Source organism: Helianthus annuus, chromosome 1 (assembly GCF_002127325.2).
Source record: "Helianthus annuus cultivar XRQ/B chromosome 1, HanXRQr2.0-SUNRISE, whole genome shotgun sequence".
NCBI lineage: Eukaryota > Viridiplantae > Streptophyta > Magnoliopsida > Asterales > Asteraceae > Helianthus > Helianthus annuus.
In genome coordinates, this window is record NC_035433.2 from 86,660,210 (window position 1) to 86,684,877 (window position 24,668).

At 35.4% G+C, this 24,668-nt stretch overlaps 1 protein-coding gene and 3 long non-coding RNA genes across 4 annotated transcripts; 3 read left to right on the plus strand and 1 right to left on the minus strand.

Moving 5' to 3' along the window:
• Positions 1–11,544: 11,544 nt before the first annotated feature.
• LOC110874556 (protein SCARECROW) lies at positions 11,545–13,283 on the minus strand. The gene has a single exon (XM_022123136.2). It carries the CDS (start codon positions 13,123–13,125, stop codon positions 11,644–11,646), a length of 1,482 nt encoding a protein of 493 aa, XP_021978828.1. The 5' UTR covers positions 13,126–13,283; the 3' UTR covers positions 11,545–11,643.
• Positions 13,284–16,074: 2,791 nt separating this feature from the next.
• On the plus strand, positions 16,075–17,353 carry LOC110874555. Its single transcript, XR_002556048.2, has 4 exons — positions 16,075–16,221; positions 16,542–16,609; positions 16,723–16,839; positions 17,025–17,353. It is a non-coding gene; the product is annotated as an uncharacterized LOC110874555 (long non-coding RNA).
• A 592-nt stretch (positions 17,354–17,945) lies between these two features.
• On the plus strand, positions 17,946–20,202 carry LOC110874554. Its single transcript, XR_002556047.2, has 8 exons — positions 17,946–18,022; positions 18,340–18,427; positions 18,509–18,570; positions 18,662–18,802; positions 18,975–19,108; positions 19,248–19,447; positions 19,923–19,989; positions 20,111–20,202. It is a non-coding gene; the product is annotated as an uncharacterized LOC110874554 (long non-coding RNA).
• Positions 20,203–23,080: 2,878 nt separating this feature from the next.
• Positions 23,081–23,718, plus strand: LOC110874553. Its single transcript, XR_002556046.2, has 3 exons — positions 23,081–23,107; positions 23,438–23,482; positions 23,590–23,718. It is a non-coding gene; the product is annotated as an uncharacterized LOC110874553 (long non-coding RNA).
• The last annotated feature ends 950 nt before the right edge of the window (positions 23,719–24,668 follow it).

A 24,668-nucleotide genomic window follows, 5' to 3' on the forward strand; every position in this document is an offset into this window, starting at 1 on the left:
CTAGCCTTACAGACGAATGAATTATTGTACTGTATATTCATTGCTAACGACAATTGCCGGAAAAAAATTGATTGTTTAATAATGTCATTTCTTTAAAAAAACGTAATAGTAATATTAAGGCTAAAAACAGAGACGATTACAGACATATCTTTGATGATGACAGTTCTATAGGTCTTTCGGTAATGTTTTATAAAAGTAGTTCAGAGTTACACCAACATAAAGTTCATTCCGAAAACCGTTGGTTAATGTGGGTACCAACAGTAATACGATCAATAAAACTAAGAGATTGATCACCGACAGGATATTCAACGATGGATTGTCGAACTGTTGTTATGACAACTTACGGAGAGTAAGCGACTGCTGTGATAAAATTCCAAAGGATCACTGACATAACATTCAAAGACGGATTGTTGGCAAAGAGTAACGACCGTCAACAATAAATTCTCACGAAAGATGACTAGATCTGGACTTGCCCATGTCGGGTGTCTGTTCGCGACGTTTGGTCCCCCGAGCCTTACAGACGAATGAGTTAATGTACTGTATATTCATTGCTAACGACAATTTCCAGAAAAAAATGATTGTTTAATAATGACATTTCTTTAAAAAAAACGTAATAGTAATATTAAGGCTAAAAACAGAGACGATTAGAGACATGTCTTTGATGATGACAGTTCTATAGGTCTTTCGGTAATGTTTTATAAAAGTAGTTCAGAGTTACACCAACATAAAGTTCATTCCGAAAACTGTTGGTTAATGTGGGTACCAACGGTAATACGATTAATAAAACTAAGAGATTGATCACCGACAGGATATTCAACGATGGATTGTCGAACTGTTGTTATGACAACTTACGGAGAGTAAGCGACTGCTGTGATAAAATTCCGAAGGATCACTGACATAACATTCAAAGACGGATTGTTGGCAAAGAGTAGCGACCGTCAACAATAAATTCTCACGAAAGATGACTAGATCTGGACTTGCCCATGTCGGGTGTCTGTTCGCGACGTTTGGTCCCCCCTAGCCTTACAGACGAATGAATTATTGTACTGTATATTCATTGCTAACGATAATTGCCAGAAAAAAATTGATTGTTTAATAATGACATTTCTTTAAAAAAACGTAATAGTAATATTAAGGCTAAAAATAGAGACGATTAGAGACATGTCTTTGATGATGACAGTTCTATAGGTCTTTCGGTAATGTTTTATAAAAGTAGTTCAGAGTTACACCAACATAAAGTTCATTCCGAAAACCGTTTGTTAATGTGGGTACCAACGGTAATACGATTAATAAAACTAAGAGATTGATCACCGACAGGATATTCAACGATAGATTGTCGAACTGTTGTTATGACAACTTACGGAGAGTAAGCGACTGCTGTGATAAAATTCCGAAGGATCACTGACATAACATTCAAAGACGGATTGTTGGCAAAGAGTAGCGACCGTCAACAATAAATTCTCACGAAAGATGACTAGATCTGGACTTGCCCATGTCGGGTGTCTGTTCGCGACGTTTGGTCTCCCCCCTAGCCTTACAGACGAATAAATTATTGTACTGTATATTCATTGTTAACGACAATTGCCAGAAAAAAATTGATTGTTTAATAATAAAATTTCTTTAAAAAAAACGTAATAGTAATATTAAGGCTAAAAACAGAGACGATTAGAGACATGTCTTTGATGATGACAGTTGTATAGGTCTTTCGGTAATGTTTTATAAAAGTAGTTCAGTGTTACACCAACATAAAGTTCATTCCGAAAACCGTTGGTTAATGTGGGCACCAACGGTAATACGATTAATAAAACTAAGAGATTGATCACCGACAGGATATTCAACGATGGATTGTCGAACTGTTGTTATGACAACTTACGGAGAGTAAGCGACTGCTGTGATAAAATTCCGAAGGATCACTGACATAACATTCAAAGACGGATTGTTGGCAAAGAGTAGCGACCGTCAACAATAAATTATCACGAAAGATGACTAGATCTGGACTTGCCCATGTCGGGTGTCTGTTCGCGACGTTTGGTCTCCCCCCTAGCCTTACAGACGAATGAATTATTGTACTGTATATTCATTGTTAACGACAATTGCCAAAAAAAAATTGATTGTTTAATAATAACATTTCTTTAAAAAAAACGTAATAGTAATATTAAGGCTAAAAACAGAGACGATTAGAGACATGTCTTTGATGATGACAGTTCTATAGGTCTTTCGGTAATGTTTTATAAAAGTAGTTCAGAGTTTCACCAACATAAAGTTCATTCCGAAAACCGTTGGTAAATGTGGGTACCAACGGTAATACGATCAATAAAACTAAGAGATTGATCACCGACAGGATATTCAACGATGGATTGTCGAACTGTTGTTATGACAACTTACGGAGAGTAAGCGACTGCTGTGATAAAATTCCGAAGGATCACTGACATAACATTCAAAGACGGATTGTTGGCAAAGAGTAGCGACCGTCAACAATAAATTCTCACGAAAGAAGACTAGATCTGGACTTGCCCATGTCGGGTGTCTGTTCGCGACGTTTGGTCCCTCCTAGCCTTGCAAACGAATGAATTATTGTACTGTATATTCATTGCTAACGACAATTGCCAGAAAAAAATGGATTGTTTAATAATGACATTTCTTTTAAAAAACGTAATAGTAATATTAAGGCTAAAAAAAGACGATTAGAGACATGTCTTTGATGATGACAGTTCTATAGGTCTTTCGGTAATGTTTTATAAAAGTAGTTCAGAGTTACACCAACATAAAGTTCATTCCGAAAACCGTGGGTTAATGTGGGTACCAACGGTAATACGATTAATAAAACTAAGAGATTGATCACCGACAGGATATTCAACGATGGATTGTCGAACTGTTGTTATGACAACTTACGGAGAGTTAGCGACTGCTGTGATAAAATTCCGAAGGATCACTGACATAACATTCAAAGACGGATTGTTGGCAAAGAGTAGCGACCGTCAACAATAAATTCTCACGAAATGTCGGGTGTCTGTTCGCGACGTTTGGTCCCCCCTAGCCTTACAGACGAATGAATTATTGTACTGTATATTCATTGCTAACGACAATTGCCAGAAAAAAAATTGATTGTTTAATAATAACATTTCTTTTAAAAAATGTAATAGTAATATTAAGGCTAAAAACAGAGACGATTAGAGACATGTCTTTGATGATGACAGTTGTATAGGTCTTTCGGTAATGTTTTATAAAAGTAGTTCATAGTTACACCAACATAAAGTTCATTCCGAAAACCGTTGGTTAATGTGGGTACCAACGGTAATACGATCAATAAAACTAAGAGATTGATCACCGACAGGATATTCAACGATGGATTGTCGAACTGTTGTTATGACAACTTACGGAGAGTAAGCGACTGCTGTGATAAAATTCCGAAGGATCACTGACATAACATTCAAAGACGGATTGTTGGCAAAGAGTAGCGACCGTCAACAATAAATTCTCACGAAAGATGACTAGATCTGGACTTGCCCATGTCGGGTGTCTGTGTAGGTCCCTTTTGTCGGATGACGAACCTCAAACCTTGTTATACTAACCCACTAGCGAGTGCGGAATCCAAGCTAGCGAGCAAACCGGGATAATGCAAGAACAAACACAAGAACACACAAGACTCAACGATTAACACCACTTGTATTAATGCGTAGAAAGTTTCCGGTTACAAGCGCAATGTTTACAATCTGTTTGCAAACTCTCAAAGTGTGTGTGTGTGTGTGTTTCGGACAGAATGCTCTCAACTCTCAAAGTTTCTGTCTGTGTACATTATCTGTCTTGTGTCACTTAAAGAACTCAACACACTGCATGGGTATTTATACCCAGCCCATGATGTGCAGTCCGAAGGATCCGATAGATGGTCCGAAGGATCATCTATCGAAGATAAGTCACTCGAAAGATCAGCAGGGACCTCGAAGGATGATCCTTCGAGGTCTAATAATCGAAGCATATCTTTCGATGAGATCGAAGGATCCACATCATCCTTCGATCTCTTATCCTTCGAGACAGTACATCTTTCAACTTTTACCAACTGTTGTCCAAGTCAAACCGGAGGATGGTTGACTTGGTCAACTTACAACACAAGAACAGGACATCGTTTATATACAGACCAAAATACAGACAAAGTACAGACACAAGTGCACCAACAAACTCCCCCTTGGCTGTAGCTTTGTCTTTATCTTCTATAGTTGTAGACTCGTCTCGAACTTCGACGGTCTTGGGTCTTCGAGTTCTCAAAACTCTGATGTCCTTTCAGGTCTTCATTGTCGGAGGATCTTCAAAGTCTTCACGTCTTGAAAGCAGAGAGTGTATCAACAAACTACCCGTATCATGTAGGAAGTGTGTTGACAAACTCCCCCTTAACATAAGCTCCCCCTTGAGTTATGCTCGTGAAAAGACTTTATCTTTATGAAGTGAGATCCTTCTGGTGTTGATGATGGCCAGCGGCAACTCGATCATCTTCATCTTTTGAGCGCCTTCTCGTCGTGTCTTCATTCCAATGCTTGTCATCGACCATGTTCTCCTAGCCTTTAGAATCTGCACATGCAAGAAATCTAAACGCGTAATGAGAACAACTGCTTGGAATATAGTTAGTATAACCAAGTGACACACGAATGACCATGTCACAATCAAACACCGTCCGACAGTTTGAAAGTTTTAAAAATTTATCAATTTTAAATTTTAACTTTCAAAATCTGCAAATTTTGACCGTTTATGAAGATTTAGTCAGTTCGGTTTTCAGTCAGGTTTCAGGTAACGAAGACTTGAGCTCCAACATCGTACGATCGAAAATAAGGCAGAAATAAAATCTTTTTGGCTTTTAAAAAGTTTATATTAAAACACGGATTTTAGGCGTGTTTTTGAAATTAAAAGACAACAATTTTAGAATCCTTTGAGTGTTATCAAACGACATCACCGCTAATGTCGTGCTGATATGCACCAAACGACGAAACTGTTTAAAAGGAAAAACAATAAAAGTTAAGCAGTAAATAACTATATACAGACATTCTTTTTGTGAGTTTCGAGGGTAAGACAATCATATCAGTGTACGGTCATGCCAAAACACTCTTGTTGTTCAGTTAGTTAACATTAAGATAAGCATCCTATAACAATTATCGGTATTGTTGTCCACTTAAGCTCAACTTATCAGATGTAATCATGTTTAGAGGATACGTTAATGTATGATTTATACTTACCGACCGGTGTTCATCCACATCACGACACATTCCCGTATCAAGGTATGCACGAGAGTTCATCTTACCGGTGAGTATACCGATTATCATCTGTTTGACCGTATAAATTGTGAGATACTCACTTATTTTGAATTGAAAACAAGTCCTATGTGATATAATCACTTATTGATGTCGAATGCAGTATGTATTATGTACACGTATGTATAGTATCATGGAAGATCTAGACCTGCGTCCCCGTTATTTTTCGGTAAAAGATACAACCATGATACACAGATGATAAGCAGCATAAAGACCGAATATCTCAGAACCTCGGCAATCTATCAAACGAAATTTCGGTACTAAGACCATATGCCAATGAATGGTTCCCACCTGGTCTTCAGTCGATTAAGATTTATATCACCCTGCACACTTTAAAATGATTGTGAGCCTACCGATACATCTTATATAGAGCTGCTTCTCGTTTTGCATTTAAGGTTTAAAGAGGTTTGGATAGACCACTGATGTACTATCATTTTCTCTTTTGCTCGCCAGGAAACTCATTTTTGATTTTTCTATTGTTTTTGTGTTTTTGAAATTTTTCGGTGTTTTTGGATTTACTCCCCCTAAATTCAATAAACTAAGATAAATTTAAAAACACACAAAGATATTTACAAAAATGATTTTCCGATGTTGGTTTACTCTTGCTTGACCTTAATGCCGTTTACCAAAATTAAGTTTTATCAGAAAAGATTTAACAGATTTTGGAAACGTGAGTTGGCATGTCGGTAAGCGGTGCGGACCATGACAACATTGATGAGTTTCACATTGAAACAATCACGTGTGAGGTGATATCCGAGATCAATGTGTCACGTCAAAGAGTGCTGTTCGAGATAATAATAATTCACAAAGTAGCTTAAATATCGACAAGTATAGGAGAGATTAAGAATTTAAAGGCGTATCCTGCAACTGTTCCGTGCATTGCAAGGAATCTAAGCACTCTCCCAACTGGATATCCACCCGGTGTGGACTTCAAAGTCGAATTTGCAACTACTGAAAAATCTCTTGACAGCAACAAGCTCATAAACCTCCGGGTCCGGCTGGTCTTCCACATTTCACCAGCGAAGGTCTTTGACTTTCTCTATCAGAAATGGTGTGCGGATGTTCAATCCACGCCAAGGCATCGACACACATTTCACTTCATTCGTTCCTGTGGACCCGATCAAAAACCATAATGACCAAATTTTGACACGTTCTTCATTTGGTCGAATTTTGCAACTTCATTCAGCCACATTTTCTTTTTCTTTCCTCTCTCTCCATCAAAGGCAACAATTTCTTCTGTCGCCTATCTTGTGCAAGGACATTCCACTATCAACAATCCTAAGACTATCAATAGTTCCTCCTGGAACTTCCTGCACACTCACTCAGAGATTAGTTGGAGAGTGGGACCCAAGCCTTCACAGACTTGGGTCGTCCGTCATCATCGAGAATTGTAACATCCATTTCCCGATGATTCGGAATTGATGTAGCTCCCCCTGAAACAGTTACCGGTTTTGGTATCCAAATCTCTTTCTGTTTTTCATGTTTAACATCCGATTTAACAGATTTTGTTTGAATAATCTCCGGTATTAAAAGCTTTTCAACTTCTTTTCTTTGTTTCTTTTTCTGTTTCTTTGCGCGTTGTTTAACAAGACGAGGGTCCTGTTTTGGTGAAACAGATCTTTTATGGTAATTGTTACCATGGGGGGCATCAATTTTTGTCTTTCTCTTGGTGAGATATGGACAATTCTTAATGATGTGCCCATACTCACAGCATTCAAAGCATGATCTCCGCTCAACAAACCTCGGAGTATCATAACTGTAATAGCTGGATGACGAACTTCGTGATCTAGAGGTACTTGGTCCTACATCACAACCGTTTGTTTGTTGTGTATAGTTATTTTGACTGTTTCTTTTCAAAATTTTACTTTGTTTAACAGAATCCTTTTTGGATTTGTTTTTGAAAGTATCAATTTTATCAGTCCCTCTTGATTTCACCAGGTTTATCTTCCGATTTTCGCCCTGTTTGCCTTTTCTATTCTCTTGGGCGGCATGATTTTGTTCACGGGGATCATCAATCTTTGCTTTCAACTTATGAAGATATGGACAATTTCGAATTATGTGTCCAAGTGTACCACATTCAAAACAATATCTTCGTTCAACAATCCCCGAAGCATCATGCGTTCGTCTTACCGATGATGATGAACTTTGTGATCCCGAGGTACTAGGTTTTGAACAGTTTGGATCATTTCTTTTCAACACTGTTGCTTGTTTAACAAAATCTAAGTTAGATTTGTTCTCAAAAGTTTCGATTTTGTCCGTTCCCTTAGATTTCACAAAGTTCACATTCTTGTTTTTCTTTTGGGTCTGTTGCTTCTGACCCTGAGTCGGTGTTTTTCCTTTAGGTTTGGCATGATTTTGCTGTTTTTGTACTGTTGGTAATTTCTTATTCCCAAATTGTTTTCGAATTTCGGCCTTTGGAATAGGAGGACACTGTGTAACTGTAACACGTGGTCCTGTCTTTCCTAAAAACTTACTTGTCGAATCTTCAAAGACTTTACTTATCAAAGATTGATTAACATTTTTAATAGGAAAATCTTTGTCAGAGTAGATTTTATCATCACCAACGAGAGTGTACAGCAAGTTCACACCCTCCGACTCTTTTGCAGACGAGGACTCGATTGCAACAGTCTTAGCGGGTTTTGCAGGAGGATCACATAGAATGTAATTCTCGAGAGGTATGTCCCCATCTTTGACTTCCGCATCAGACTTTGCTGGGATGGTATCATCAGATTCATCATCAGAAGAATCAGCATCCTCAATGATGACTGGAGGATCCTGATTCAGTTCAGCAGAAGACACACATGCATCTGCTGAAGTATCTGAGTCTGGTGATACATCTTTCTTGTATCCGAGTCCTGCTGCAAACTCCTTTACATCTAGAGGAACAGATGGTTCAAAGAACACTCTATCCTCCTCGTCAGGCATCGCATCATAATTGTGTCTCACAGGTGGTGGACATTTCTTATATCCTATGCATGTGACATCCCGTTTTTCTTTCTGAACGTCAATGATGTGATCCAACACATAGCTAGAACTCAAATAGCTATCTAGCTTGAGTTGGATTGCCTCACTTTCCGTTTTTACACAGACCATTTCTTTTTGCATTGTCTCAAGACGTGAGATATACAAATTAATTTCCGTTTGTTTTCTGGAAACCATTTTAGTCAATTCAGTTTTATCTTTCTTTAACGTCTCAATCATTGACTTAAATTCTTTTTCATGGTTTTCATAAAACATATTGGCTTCTGTGCATTTTGAAAGATCCACGGTCAACTTCTGGTTGTGGATAAATGTCACATCATATTTTTCTTGCAAAGCGTCATGCTTACTTTGCAATTCACACCACTTGGCATTCAATGAAACATGTTTGTCTTGCAAGTCAAACAAACTAGCTTGTAAAGCATCATGTTTGTCTTGCAACTCAGACATGTTTGCCTTTAATCTAGCACAATCATCACAATCTACAGCAGTTGGTTCATCAACACATACCTGACTGGAATTACTCTCAGGTGTTGGCCTTTCTGCATCAGAATCAACAATCTCCCTTGATGATTCACGTTCAGATCCATCCTCACTTGAACTTGAAGTTGTATCACCCTCAACTGAAGTTGAAACATCTTCATCTGAACTTCTAACATGTTCAGAACTGTTATCATTCCCCGAGGATCCACCATTGCTGACATCTTTGACAATTTCAGCATACAACGCCGTTTTTGTCTGACTACTGTTCTTGGGATTAAGAAATGACGATTCTACAGTAGAATAATGGTGTTGTACGGCAACTGGGGGTAATGGATTTCCATACATGTCTGTGGTTGGAGCTGGCTTTACAGGAACTTGTATTGGATTGCCAAAACAATCTGTTGTTGTTATCGTTTCACTTTGCCTTTGATTGGTAACTGATGCCCACATTTCTGCAGTAATTCGAGGTGGTGTGGGAGATTCGGCCCATAATGGAGATGACCTTGTATTCGTGTATTTTCCATCGTCTGGAGCCGGTGTACCCCACCATGAGGGAGTGACACCTGAACTTGTATATTCACCATTATCTGGAGCAGGAGTTCCCCACCAACTCGGATTCATCTTTGACAAGAAAAATAAATTCTATGTCAAAGTCACGAAGGATGATTGCCACCCGAAAGATCACACAGCCGAAGGATCCTGGTCGAAAGATCTGAGATCACAGAAACTTGTTAACAATAAACTGACCACAATCGAAAGATCAACTATTGTTCGAAGGATCAACAGTTCTCGAAAGATTACTGTTGAATCTCGAACAATAATTTCGAAAGATTCAAGAACTCGAAGGATTCCCTTTTGAAAGATCCTTATCTTTCGAGTTAAATCCTTATCTTTCGGACACTGTCTTTCGAATAGATTCCTTGGTCGAAAGATATGTTTCGGACTTCGAAGGATGTGTCGAAAGATGATGATCTATCGTGCCTTCCTTGATCGAAAGATGATCTTTCGATGTCGAAGGATATCTTTCGAAGTCGAAGGATATCTTTCGAATGTGCACTGACACACTGACACAGATGTGACAGGTTGGTGAAAAGGTGATGGGTTGGTAAGTCAACTTTCGGCAAAAGGGTATGGCAGGCTGACAACTTTCCCACCAACTTTGAAAAGATTGCCCAAAAAGGATAACCTTATCCTAGAACCAGTCACCGGAAGTTTAACCGGAATAATCGCCGGAAAACACAAAGTCACCTAAAAACAAGTTTTAAGTTACCCAACCCACTTATGAACACTCCCGGTAAGTTTAAAACACGTTTTCCAGTTTAAAAGTGTAGAAAAACCAACAAAAACGGGTGTTAAACCAAGTGTTCAAACACACACCAAGAACTTGAAAAACCCGGTTTTAAACAAGGTAAAGAGCCAAGCTCTGATACCACTTGTAGGTCCCTTTTGTCGGATGACGAACCTCAAACCTTGTTATACTAACCCACTAGCGAGTGCGGAATCCAAGCTAGCGAGCAAACCGGGATAATGCAAGAACAAACACAAGAACACACAAGACTCAACGATTAACACCACTTGTATTAATGCGTAGAAAGTTTCCGGTTACAAGCGCAATGTTTACAATCTGTTTGCAAACTCTCAAAGTGTGTGTGTGTGTGTTTCGGACAGAATGCTCTCAACTCTCAAAGTTTCTGTCTGTGTACATTATCTGTCTTGTGTCACTTAAAGAACTCAACACACTGCATGGGTATTTATACCCAGCCCATGATGTGCAGTCCGAAGGATCCGATAGATGGTCCGAAGGATCATCTATCGAAGATAAGTCACTCGAAAGATCAGCAGGGACCTCGAAGACCAAGTATTCGAAAGATCATCAAGGACCTCGAAAGATTACCTTTCGAGGTCTATGATTCGAACCATATCTTTCGATGAGGTCGAAGGATCCACATTATCCTTCGACCTCTTATCCTTCGACACAGTACATCTTTCAACTGTTGACTAAGTCAAACCAGGAGGACGGTTGACTTTGTCAACTTACAGGACTGACAAGGACATCGTTTACATACAGACCGAATACAGACAAAGTACAGACACAAGTGCACCAACAGTCTGTTCGCGACGTTTGGTCCCCCAGCCTTACAGCCTTACAGACGAATGAATTATTGTACTGTATATTCATTGCTAACGACAATTGCCAGAAAAAAAATTGATTGTTTAATAATGATATTTCTTTAAAAAAAACGTAATAGTAATATTAAGGCTAAAAACAGAGACGATTAGAGACATGTCTTTGATGATGACAGTTCTATAAGTCTTTCGGTAATGTTTTATAAAAGTAGTTCAGAGTTACACCAACATAAGTTCATTCCGAAAACCGTTGGTTAATGTGGGTACCAACGGTAATACGATCAATTAAACTAAGAGATTGATCACCGACAGGATATTCAACGATGGATTGTCGAACTGTTGTTATGACAATTTACGGAGAGTAAGCGACTGTTGTGATAAAATTCCGAAGGATCACTGACATAACATTCAAAGACGGATTGTTGGCAAGGAGTAGCGACCGTCAACAATAAATTCTCACGAAAGATGACTAGATCTGAACTTGCCCATGTCGGGTGTCTGTTCACGACGTTTGGTCCCCCCCCCCCCCCGCCCTCCCTAGAGGTTTGATCCGTCAATAATCGGCAACAAATTACAAACGATTTTTAAATTTCACTTTTTTCGGTTAATTTGATAACGCCGCTCAGTGATACTCATTTATGTAGTAGTACAATATACGTCACATCCAAAGATTAACTTGATATTAAAATAAACTATAAAACTATAGGTAATAAATCAAATTTTCAACCACAACTAATATTCAACACAATTGAACTTCTTATCTTGAAACATGACAAGTCCAAGCAGAAGCAGTGTACAAAGCAGTCTCTTTCCACCCTAACCTAAGTGTCCCATCTTCTTGGACCAGATTATAACCATGTGTTGGTGGAAACATGTTAAGAATTAACTGAGCTTGTGCTAACGAGTTACTACTCATTGGCACTTGCAAGAATCCATTTCTTCCTAGTTCACTTCTCCAAACCCTAAATTTATCATCACCACTCCTCCCAGGCCCTCCAACAGCAAGTATGTTGTTGATCTCTCTATGGATCAACGAGTGTTCGACACGATGGCGGTTGTTGTCGTCTATAGGGAGGAATGCCCCAAGAGAATCAAATATCGCGGAATAGTAATGGAGAGAACTAACAAATCGGTCCAAGAATAAGCCTCCATGCGATATGTCTTGTTCGACTAGAGTGATGATTCGAGGGTTAAGTTCTTGGAGGAGTCTCATGGTCTTCCAGTCGGTCCCCGTGGCATCATAAAGCGAATGCTGAAGCCAATGTATCCCTATTGCGTCCCCTCTTCGGATTTGTAGCACAGAGAGATCAACCACCTCCCCAATCTTTTTCGCCACCGGATGGAACTCAAATGACATCCCGAGGCGTTTTGCAAAGTTGGAAAGTTGTTTTCCTGTCTCTACTAGAAGTTCCATAGAGGTGCCCATGCCAGTCATCCTGACATAGGGTGGGCCCTCTATTCGTGTGGCCAGTATGTGAAACAATGCTGGCCATTGCAAACCCTGCATGATGTCAAGGTCCAGTATATGGACCCTGTCTCGACGCTGAAAAGCCTCGAGAATGGCTTGGTTAGAGGTGAAGTGAGCAAACTTGACAAATGGAGATATGTTGTTAAAGACTTGAAGCCCACCATGAATAAGCTTGTGATTAGTCAAAGGTGAGCAAAACCCTAGCCATGAGTTCATAACCCTACTAGCCATAGCTTTTGCAAAGTAAGCAACAACTCTTTCACCACAAGATGGAGAATAAGGAGAAGCCATTTGGGTTAACTCAAGAACCATCCTATGAGCCTCACCCAAATTATCAACAGAAATAGCTACCGCACACTCGAATAGAACCGCGATCAAACTCAACCCTTTATTACCTTGATCACCAAATCGAACCTCGTCCGACCAATCCCCCCTCGCCATCTTCCGCGGTCTTGTTTCGCACATCCGTGGTGAAACATCAGCATAAGTTGGCATGTTTGCATCGGTTTGGAAACTCTCTTCAGGGGTGGATTCAGGCAAGTCTTCAATGAGGGTCTTGGTGACATGTTCAACCCATTCAGAGAGTTCATTTGGTCTCTCTAAGTTCACAGCAGGCTTCGAACCATAAGCACTAAAACCACTAGCAGAACTGGAAGTGGTTGGTGTTGTAGTTGTAGTAACATAAGCACCAAGAGTATTGTTGTAGTTCCATTGTTCATGGGGCTGGATCAAGTCAAGAGCACCTTGACCAACCTCAAAGCCTGCTCTCATTTTGCTTACAAGAATATTAAAGAGGAAATATGAGAGAGAGAGAGAGTAATTAAGGGTTTGAAGAGAGGTTTATAGGGTTGCAGACCAAATAAGAGTGTGTGTATGTGTGTATATATATGTAACATATATATTATATATAAAGAATGGAAGAAGTAATTAGAAATGAAATGGTCGTTAGTGAAGCATTAGTTTAATAAGGGATGGAAGTAAATAAAGAGCAGCCATGGCCGGCAAAGTTTAGAGTTGAGACAAGTAGAAGAAGATAAGTTGCTAATGGACAAACACTCCACGTTGGTTTTGGTAGTGATTTATTAATTTTTTATAACTTTATTTAATTATGATAATGATTTTATTAATTCATAATTATATAAATGTTAACAACCCAATTCTTGAACTTAGACCTATTCGTTTGATTTTGTCATCATTTTCAATATGTTGTTGACTACCAAAAGCTCCGCTTCTTACTTGTGGTTTTTACTTTTTAGGGTCTTGCCAAAAAGAAGTTTATTTGTCAATATGAGTATTTGATGCGTCGAAAAACAAGTAAAAAAGTAAAACGTTATTGTTCAAACACAAGAACCCTAAGAGAGTCCATTTGATGTGGAGGAGACTAGGGGTAATCTACAGGTTGTAAATAAACCAAATGTTCAGCGAACAGTTCGTAAACGGTTTGCCGGGAAGTTCTTTGTGTTCGTTCGTTTATTAAACAAACAAACGCGAACAAGAAATTCCGTTCGTTTAGTTAAACGAACGAACATAAACAGAGATCACGTTCGTTCATTTATGTTCGTGAACAGTCGATAACGTCACGTTCGTTTGTGTTCGACAGTTCATTAGTGTTTTTAGTTTTTATAATTTATTTATATACTTCAAAATTCTGACAAATAAAATACTTAGTAAGTGCCGGTGTATTATATATTTTGTTCATGAATGCTTGTTTGTGTTCCGTTCGTTTCCATTTGTTTTCATAAACAATAGTTTGTACCCAGTTGTGTGTATCAACGTTTGTTTTCGTTCGTTGCCTATAATTAACAAACAAACACGAACAAGTTTATTTTCTTAACAAACGTACACAAACATAAAATCTTGTTCGGTAAGTGTTTATAAACAATTCGTGAACACATATATTTCGTAACAAACGAACACGGACAAGGTCTTGTTCGTGTTCGTTCGGTTCGTTTGCAACCCTAGTAATCTATGTCTATGAGAGGCTGAGGAAAGAAAGAGCCATGTACATGGGAAGAGAAGATAGACCAGGCGATGTAAAAGGTGATCAAAGCGCATGTCCCTCACTGTGAAAGAGATGATCTTACTTGTATGAATATAAGCAAAGTTAGTAACAAACCAAGAAAATATTATATATGGTCGGCTAAATTTGTTACGAGACATGTTTGGATACGAGACATAGTTTTAAAACATCAGAAATTTACAATTTTTTGTCAACTTAATTTGTCGAAAATCTCAGTTTCAGTTCATAAACTATTTTTACGGCCACTTTACCTCAGGTAATTTAATATGCAAAAGGTACAAGTTTTAAATACAAGAAGTATATACAATAATAAAAAATAAATCCTCTGTAACCACCATCGCAAACCGATACTGCTTTAACCCGTGAGTCCATGACCATACATATTTAACCTATCTTCTTCACATCGACACATATATAGTAAATGAACATACTGGTGGAAGACTTATTTCATGTTTGAAATTTTGTGAAAATAACATTTTTCACAAATATATATTAGAAACTGAGGTTAATATAAATATTTCTTTAGTGGAAGCTTCAAATGAAAATGAAAAGAATTTTTTTGTAAGAAAAAAAAAGAAGTTTCAACCAATAAAAATGCTTCATTTTACTTCATTTAATATTTGCGTTTAATTTTAATATAAGGGTATATTGGTAAACTTACATAAATCATTAATTTGTATTCTTCCCCTTTAATAACTAACTAAATTAAATTTGTAACTCCTTTTCAAAATATATATTTTTTTCAAATTAAAAATACAACTTAATTTAAAGTGTAGAATAAATTACTAATTGTGTAGGATAAATTACGAGTTGTGCAGGATATATTTCAAGGTGTGTAGGATAAATTTTGGCTGTGTAGGATAAAATTCTATAATGTGTATGGTATATGTAGAAAAATTTTGATATGTGTAGGTTTTGTAGATTATATGTAGAATAATTAATAATTAGTTGACTAATTAATTAAAGAGAGAAAAATTAATGATATAAGTTATAAATGAAATAGTATTTTACTAATATGCTCTTTCTTCTTTTTCTTCTCACATTAAATTTCTTCTCAAATGAACTTTCCCCTATTTCTTTATTGGTTTATCTATATATATTAATAAAGGAGATGATTTGGGCTATTTGTCTTTGTATGGTGAAGCCAATTTGATGATGTGGCAATCATTGGTTTAGTGGACTTTGATTTTGGGAGGGAATCCATCTCAATTCTCAATACACAAACCAAAATTCTAAAAACACAAACCAAAAAAGAAGTGAACGCGGGATCCGACAATTTTCGGGTCGGATGTATGGGGTTTCCAAACCCGTGTATATAAGGCATCTAAAAAACCTAAACTTCTCTACATCCACATTCTTCTCCTTCGCCGCATCATACTTGAAACCCTAGATTCACATCTCAGCTACGCTATTCCAGATCATATTGCCTCTTCTGCAATTTCTCTCACATCTCAGTTCTTCCAGGTATGTTGATTTTGTATTTGATATGGATTTATACCTTTCTTCTTGCTCTCAAACACTATTGTATCTTCCCCATTCACGTTTCCTAAATTTGAGTTTTTTTTTTTTTTTTTTTTTTTTTTTTTTTTTTGCAATCAAACACTAATTTCTAATCACCAAACCCTAATCCCGCTACGTAGTTCTCCCTCAACCTCAGTTCCACCATTCAGAGATTTCACTTTGGATCTTGATGATTAGGTAATGAATGTGAGCGATTTCACTTTGAATCTTGATGTTTTGTATCAGAATTCCTATATTTTATAATGTGTTTTTCTTTCTTCAAAGTTCAAAAGGTAGATTGTATGAGGATATGAACACTTCTCTCGCCATTGAAGAATATATAAACGGTACAGTTGTTTGTAAATTCTTTTGGATATGAATTATTTCTGTACATTGGTTATTGTATGTATACAAGTAATAGGTTTGATATCCAGTATTTTGTTTACAATCTAAAAGTTTTAAGACGCACACCAAGTGCTTGATGAAATGCTACAACAAAAGTGATTTCTATTTCACATGTTACTAATTGGGTTCTTAGTGTTCCTTGCTCTTTGATTACAAATTTATTTTAGATGTAATTTAATTTTTCTATAATAGTCTATACATTATAATAGTTATACATATAAGTTGCTTTCTAATTGTTGATGTCAACTTTGTTCCAAAACAGTTATGGAATATGTCGCTGGAGGAGAGCTATTTGACAAGTTTGTAGCGCAACGCTTCAGTGACGATGAGGTTCTACTACCACGTATACCAAAGGATTTATTTGTTTTAGATGATACATGTAAATCATTCTGGCTTCAACTTATGTGTCGCTTACCCAACTTTACTAAAAAAACTTTTTGTAGAGATATAATGACTTTACTTATGTGAAAAGATACATTAACTGAAGAGGAAGCTTGGTTTTATGTCGGAGAAACTGTTTTGGCAATCGAATCCATTCACAAACATAACTATATTCAGAGGTTATAACAATTTTCCTTAATTCACTTCATACAAACACGTGGCGGGTTTTTTTTTTATTAGAAATGTAATGTTTTTTAACTGTGACACGGATATTAAACTTGATAACTTGCTGCTTGATAAATTCGGCCACATGAAACTATCAGATTTTGGATTATGTAAACCGTTAGACTGCACTAATCTTCAGGAAAATGATTTCACTGCTGCAAAGAACTTAAGTGGGGCTCTTCAAAGTGACGGACGCCCTGCTGTACCGAGACGCACTCAACAGGAGCAACTGCAACATTGGCAGAGAAATAGGAGGATGCTGGTATGTTATTTTTGTTTAGAGTAAAATGCGATTTTTGTCGCTGAGGTTTGGCCAGTTTTGCGACTTTTGTCCAAAGGTTTGTTTTTCCGCATCTAGATCCAAAAGTTTTGATGAATAGTAGGACCCGATGTTAACATGTGTGTGTAGGCAATTGATGAATATTGAATGTATATGTTACAAATAAAGATATGTATGTTGTGTTGATGTAGATTGGAGCTCATCAATTCAAGGTTAGTAATGGGGATTGCATATTCACAAAAGTTAAAGTTCTATGAAGTGAATGATAAGGTTAGCTTAGCTTGAATTTACTCTAGAATATGGTTATGTTTACTATTTCATTAGCAGATATAAGCACACATGTCTTGTATTGAGAAAGCATGTAAATTTGCTCTTTTTAGTTTAAACAAGAGGCGATTAGAGTATGAACACGTTAGGTGTTTTTCTTGATGGTGTTGTAGAAGAGCAAGTAAGAATAATTTGAACATACGCTTTCATCGCTTATAATAATTATATAAACCTGAAGCTTTATAATAATAAAATCACTTCTTATTTGTATGAGTATATAAGCAATAAGAATCACTTAAAAATAAATGGGATTGATGCATTCTTTCAGATCATTAAATTGTATTTAGTTTTTAATTTGATGAATTGCAATGATGCTATTACCCCACATTGAATGAAGTTTATCTTTATTGGGTGGAATCATAATTTGTGTAGTTCCGTAGAAGTTTTAGGCTCTTATAAATAGTTTATTTTTTCTAATGAAAATGAGTTTGACATTCTTTTCTTCTTCTTTGCAGGCCTTAGATGCAAAATTAATTATCTTTAAGAAAAAGAGAAGAAAGAATTATTGATGAATAAAATGTCATAGACAGGTAAAGATAGATGTTTGCTATTTCAACCCATTTAATTATAAATTGGTTGATATGGGTTAATTGGGTTGATCTGGGTTATGTTCTATTTTAATGGGTCAAATTGTTAAAATAATGCTAAAAATATGAATTGAAAACTGTCTACAGATTGTTTTTGCTAATCACTTTCTCCACAACTTAATATTGTTTTTGCTAATCACTTTCTCCACAACTTAATTATTATAATAACACTATAGTGTGTGCTGTCATGTTTGAAATGTTAATTGCATACATTATAACATTGATTAATCAATTTTAATTTGTATCAATGCGTTTCGCAGAGGTGAGTTTACTCACCATGTTAAATCCGTGTCAATGTCTAATTTTACTTCACAAGAAGTTGAAGCCCTTAAAGAAGGCAGTAATCAGGTACAGATATCATCTAATATTATTTTCTGTCGGGGGAATTTGTTTATTTACTCACACGATATTTACAATTTACTTCTTCAGCGTGCAATGGAAACATTTATAAGAGATTGGGACCCACGAGAACATAGACTTCTACATAACAGGTGATGCACTTTTATACTTTTACGTTTTTACATTTAGTGTTTGAGTAGAAAGAATGTTAATTTAGTTTTTTATGCATGCTCGCTATTACAGCAATGTGGAGAAAGTTTGAGATTTTATAAAGAGTGTCTACGTGGATAAGAAGTTTTTCACTTCAAAGGCGTCCGGAAAACCTCCTAGAGATGCAATGGATGGTTCGGTTCTATATTGGATGTGATGGAAGTTGTTTTGAAGGTAGTTTATTCCTACTTCGTATATTGTGTTTGAATATATGTTGTAGTAGTTGGTTGTGAAAGATATTGGAGAGACTTTTTATGGTGTGGTAAATTGGAGAGACTTTTTGTTGCTGTTAATAGTATATGTTGCACAATAAAAGAACTTTATTTTGTTTATTATGGAATGACAGGCATTTGCACCAAGGAGGTACTATGAAATCGACCTCCATTAACGGCGTGAAGATGTATACAGTTGCAGGATAACATCGCTCGCTGGCCACTTGGCTACCGCCGAAGAAGCTTAGAGCTCTTCGCAAAGACAAAAGTATGGATTTTGCTTATTGTTTTTAGTTTCGTTAATAAACTTGATTGTGAATTTGATCTGTTAGATGTAGTATTTTTTTTTCATTAGCTATACAAGAATTGTTGTATTCTTTATTTAATGGTGTTATTTCTATGAAAAGATTACACGGAAAGGGTGGATTTGATCCAAGATTTAAGATTTGTCAACGTTCTAAAGCCATTGGTACATAATTGCACGCCAATTACTCGACAAAATGTCTCAATGAAGTGCTGCCATAAAAATTGAAGTCATAACGATGTCCAGCAGAGTTCCAGCAATAAGCAACTAACACACTTCTACTACAAATTGCACCACCAATATGTAAGTTTAAGTGCACAAGAATTGTTAATTTGCAAAAAAAAAAAAAAAAGAAAAAAAAAGAAACCATTTAAATAGTTTATACTCTATTACAAGAATCGACATTTTGTCAAAAATCCAATTTATGGAGTGGATTTGGTCCACCAGGCACAAGTTGCTCTTATTCGTTCACTTGATTTAGTTGTCTAACCTTCATAGCTGCATTGCCTTATTATTACTATCGTATTGTTTTTATATGAATTAAATATTTAAATTTCCTTACTTGTGTTAAATATATTTACTAATTTTTCTGTTGCTTTATTAATAATAATTTTTTAGTAAAAGTAAATTATAAATGTGCATCATAACCCGTCAATAAGTTTATAGTTTGTAAATAAAATCATGGGACCGCCATTGGTACGGCATGGTAGCATACTATCGACACCAAAGTTGATTTTATGTAGTTAAACGCTTATCATTTGGTTGGCTCTTTTTGTAGAATGGACTCGATTTACTAAGGGAAAGATTTTGGCAAATCGAAGGATATGATCTTCAAAAGGACTCGGGTATTTTTAAATTGTATTTTCACTTTGTCACTAATTTGGGTCACTTGTCACTGAGAGCTGCTTGATAAAGATGAGAATCTATATCTCTAATAAGATTTTTATTTTATTTTTAAATTTTTAGGAAACTAACTAATTTTAAGAACACTAATCATGGATTCTTCTGAAGATCGTTGCGACCAAGGTGATTTCGAATTTGCGTTTAACAATAACAACTTCTCTGATCGTGTTCTTTGCATCTATATCTTTGATGAGTCTACACAGTCCCCATTAGGTACCAATATACCTACTATTATCACTTATTTTCTGTTTTTTTTTTTAATTTTATCATCATAAGCATAAATTGGGACACTGATTTTTTACACCAAAAGCTCTAGAAATCACATGCTAGCAAAGCCTCACCTATATTTGTTTAATGAAAAACCGTAACTTAGTTCATTATGGGGCAAGGCCGGCTGTTTCAGCTACGGGTGAGCATATCGGTTACGGTTCGGTTAACGGGATAATCCATAACCATAACCGATAGGTCGGTTATGGGATAATTCGTAACGGTAACCGTAACCGTAACCGATCATTGGTTTCGGTTAAGTTCGGTTAATCCTCGGTTATGATTAAGTTTCGGATATTGTTCGGGTAACGCATTATTAAAAAAAGTGTGGCATATTGCAATTTTGCTGTATTATTTAAAATAGATCGGTTGTTGGTCGGGTTAACGCATTATTCATTATTGAGTTTCAGGTGTTTTCGGAAGCTTCAAATGAAGAAAAGTAAGCTGCAAGTGCATCTGAAGCTGCAAATGAAGAAGGGGTGATGGAAACGAGAGAATAGATATCTATCTATAAATGAAGAAGATGAAACACAATCGGTTCGGTTTGGTTCGGTTCGGTTATGTTCGGTTATGAAGATCATCTTATACATAACTAACCATAACCGAATGGTTCGGTTATGAGATCTCCATAACCATAAAATGTTGCAAGTAAGACAACAAATGTGGTGTACAAGGAGATTTTTAGTGAAATTTGAAATTTATTTTGTACTTTTTAAACTATCCTATATATTTTTAACTATATTTATTAAATATAGAATTAATTTTCTATCTTCTTTTTTTTTTAATTTTTTTATTTTTTGAATTTTTTTTATTTTTTTTCATTTTTAGTGTTTTTTATTATATTTTTTTTTAATATGGATCGACCCGGATAGTGATCCATCCATTTAAAATTATTTGGATATTGATCGGATCAAATGTAGTCTACAAGGAAGTTTTTTACGGCATTTGAATAGCTTTCTGTTTTTTTTTCTTCCAATGTATGTATTTGTACAAAATATTTCATTTCAAAGTAAATAATATGGTTTTGGTTGAAACCCGCGTATTAAGCGGGCATTCCTAAAATTACAAAAGTGAGGTGTGGCGTGGAGTTTTTGAATGGTTTAGTGTTAGAAGAAAAAGTAAGTTTGTAATGGTTAAAGTTTGGAATGATGTGGCAAGTGATGTGACGGGTTTGGATTTTGGGCTTTAACCAGCGTTTTGCATGCTCTTAGTATGAAGACTGATTATGATTAGATGCTTTTAGTATGATAACTGATATCTGAATCACCTTATGTCAAGAGAAGAGATGCTTCCAACAACTCATAAAATTTTGAAAAAAGTAGAATTGCATCTGTCTTTAAATTTAATTGTCCAACTAATCTACATTTGAAAATTATTTTTAATTTTGAAGACGTTAACATTTAATTAATATACCTTATTAGTCACGCATTATTCATTATTTAAAATATATATAAAATTGTGTTTAAGAAAATTTAAATATATGGTTGGACACGGGATCCGGCATATATTGGGTCGGACTTTTTTGGTCTCACATAATAACCCATTAACAATATGGGTATTATATAAGGTTTCATAACCTCATTTCTCTAAACCCTAGGTATCAGCCACCATGTTCCTCCTCCTCCTTCTTCCTTACGATTCCTTTCAAAATGTTCCTCCTTCTTCTTCATTGTTGTTCTACGATTCAAACTCTACAATCGATCGTTATGTATTAATCATTTTGATATCTGTTATTTTGATTGTTAATTTCATCCATCTTTGTTGGTTTATCCCGTCTTTATTATTAATGTTGTTTATATGGTTTTTTTCACATATAATCGGCGATTCCTTTATTGTTACGATTCCAAGTGTAAATCAGGTTAGTATTATTTGTTATTCCAATTGTTATTATGTTATATATTTGATCGTTCTTTCCCATTTGTAACGTGAATGTTTATATAATTTTTTCACATGTAATCAGCGGCGATTGTTTCCGGTTCTTATTCCATAAGTAAATCATTTCAGTATTATTTGTGATTCCGATTGTTAATTTTGTATATCTTTCATTCTTATGTGGCTAGATTTATATGTCATGCCAATTTTTTGGGGAAAAGTAATCGAAACCTTGCTGAGTGCGACATTTATCATCAGGTTAGAAATAAAAAAATAGTATCTTTGCATTATAGTTTCCCTTTAATTTCTTTGTTGATTATATGTGGTTTAAGATTCAAACTTAATCACCATCGTTGTTTCTTTGTTTTTTTGACCTCCATCTGCTACTGATATGTTTTTTAATTGAAATAGGTATGAAACCTCTATTTATTTATGGCTGACCTCCATATCTCTTTACCTATTGACTTGGATCTGCATATTCAATCAAGAATCTTTAAAAACATCTAAGGTAAAACTACATGATGATGGTTAAATATTGTTTGTTTATGTTGTTCGATCTTCAATTTATTCAAGAAAAGTTAAGCTTTTGATGTTGAAAACCGTTTCGGCAGTTGGTAATGTTTGTTGTTGTTCTTATTTTTTGTAGATCATTAGACATATAGAGAAGGTATGTAAACAATATTAGATTGTTATGTGTTTTAAGTATTTTAACTCAATTTTGAAGAATTTTCATGTATTTTTTGTTTTGTTGTTTATGATTTACATTATCTGATTTGAATGTTATGAGGGGATTATTTTTTGTGGATGTCTTTATTGAGTGATGTTGTTATTGATTCTTTTGTTTAGGTTTAAATTTTTTCATGAATAAACCTAAATGTTATGCCACTGCCAGACTATCAATCTTCGTCGAACATGTTACAGGTAACTTTCTTTTGATAGTTTTTTTTTCTTACTTTTTGATCCCTTATAGTTTTAGGTTTCATCGTTTATGCTCAGTTTTTTTACTGTCTTTTTTTTAGTAATAAATTTTGTATTGTATTAATTATCAATCCATTAAAGAATTTGTATATTTTTATTGTCTGATATGTTTTTTTTCGGAATATTGATTGTGTTTCTAAAAATAAATATTTTTTAAAATTTTTTGAAATCGTTCCTTTTTTTGTTTTATAAGTTTCTCCCGTTATTATGAGTATGTTTCTATAAATAGTTTACCGTTTTATTTTTTTTTATGCGTTCATAATTAAATTGCAGATATGGATCAGAGTAACAACAATCCTTCATTTTAAAGCTGATTGAGTAAGATGACCCATTATTTTTTGTATGTTTATTGGTTTTCTAATTACTATTCATATTTTAATATAGCTGATGTTTATCTTTTGTTTTATTTTTTAATAAACTCATAGGAAATACCTAATGACTTTGCTTCAATGATGTGGGGAGAGCAACCACCTTAAAAATAATCTGTTAAGATTGTTGATGGCAACAAGTTATGGTTTGTAAGACGGAAAAAAACTGATTTGGGCCCTGTACTTGGTGATTGCTTCACCAAAGTTGTTTGGGACAGTCGTATAACAAAAAATGACTATCTTATGTTTCAGTCATATTTTTTTCATCACTCTTTAAATTTCCAGTAACTTTTCATGTATTGTACTATCATTTCTACGTATTTTCATGTTTTCCATTGATGATAAACCTATGTTAGTTTTAATTATTTTTTTAGAAGATAAAAGTTTTGATTCTATAATTATAACCGTGTGTTATGATGTTTTATTTTAGCTTTCTGCTGGTGTTTAGAAAATGCATAATGCGTTCAAACAACTATATTCATCTTCTTCTGAACTTCCAATGAATGTCATCGCTAATGATTGTTCATTTGCTTCTTATTTTCTTTTATCATATATTATTTTTTAAAACATTGAAGAGACTAATGAAATTCTTTTTTCCCAAAATCTTTCAGATTTCAGATGTTGGTTCTCTTACATTATGAAAGGTAATTCCTGAATGACGTCTTGAACGTGTTAAAGTAGAAGTTAAAGAAGAAGTTGCTGCTTAAAGTGTTTAGTATTAGGGTTTATAAATGTTTTTTCTCAGTATTACATTTTATAAATGTTTACTTCTACAGACGTTCGTATCATCGATTAATCTACCCTATTCATCATGAAATTTTCATTTATTCATATATATGTATATATTATTTTAGAAACATAGATTAACAACCCGGGAGTATTCCCGGGTTATAACCTAGTGTTCTGTATTATGATAGCTTCCTAACGAACTAAACTGCATGCAAAACGGAGCTAAGATGAATGAGACATCGATGCTCAAAGTTTGGTGTTTGAAACATTGAATGCTAAAATATTGAAATGGAATGGGAAAGTGACACATTGTCACACAAAGGAGGAGAGATGAAACTTAATGTGGTATTTAAGTGGGGACACTTCTTCCTTATTGTTCCATGGAAGCGTACACTAGCGTACTTGTG

Excerpts from the sequence above, each read along its gene's own strand:
- LOC110874556 (XM_022123136.2), bottom strand. The coding sequence starts at position 13,125 with ATGAGAGCAGGCTTTGAGGTTGGTCAAGGTGCTCTTGACTTGATCCAG.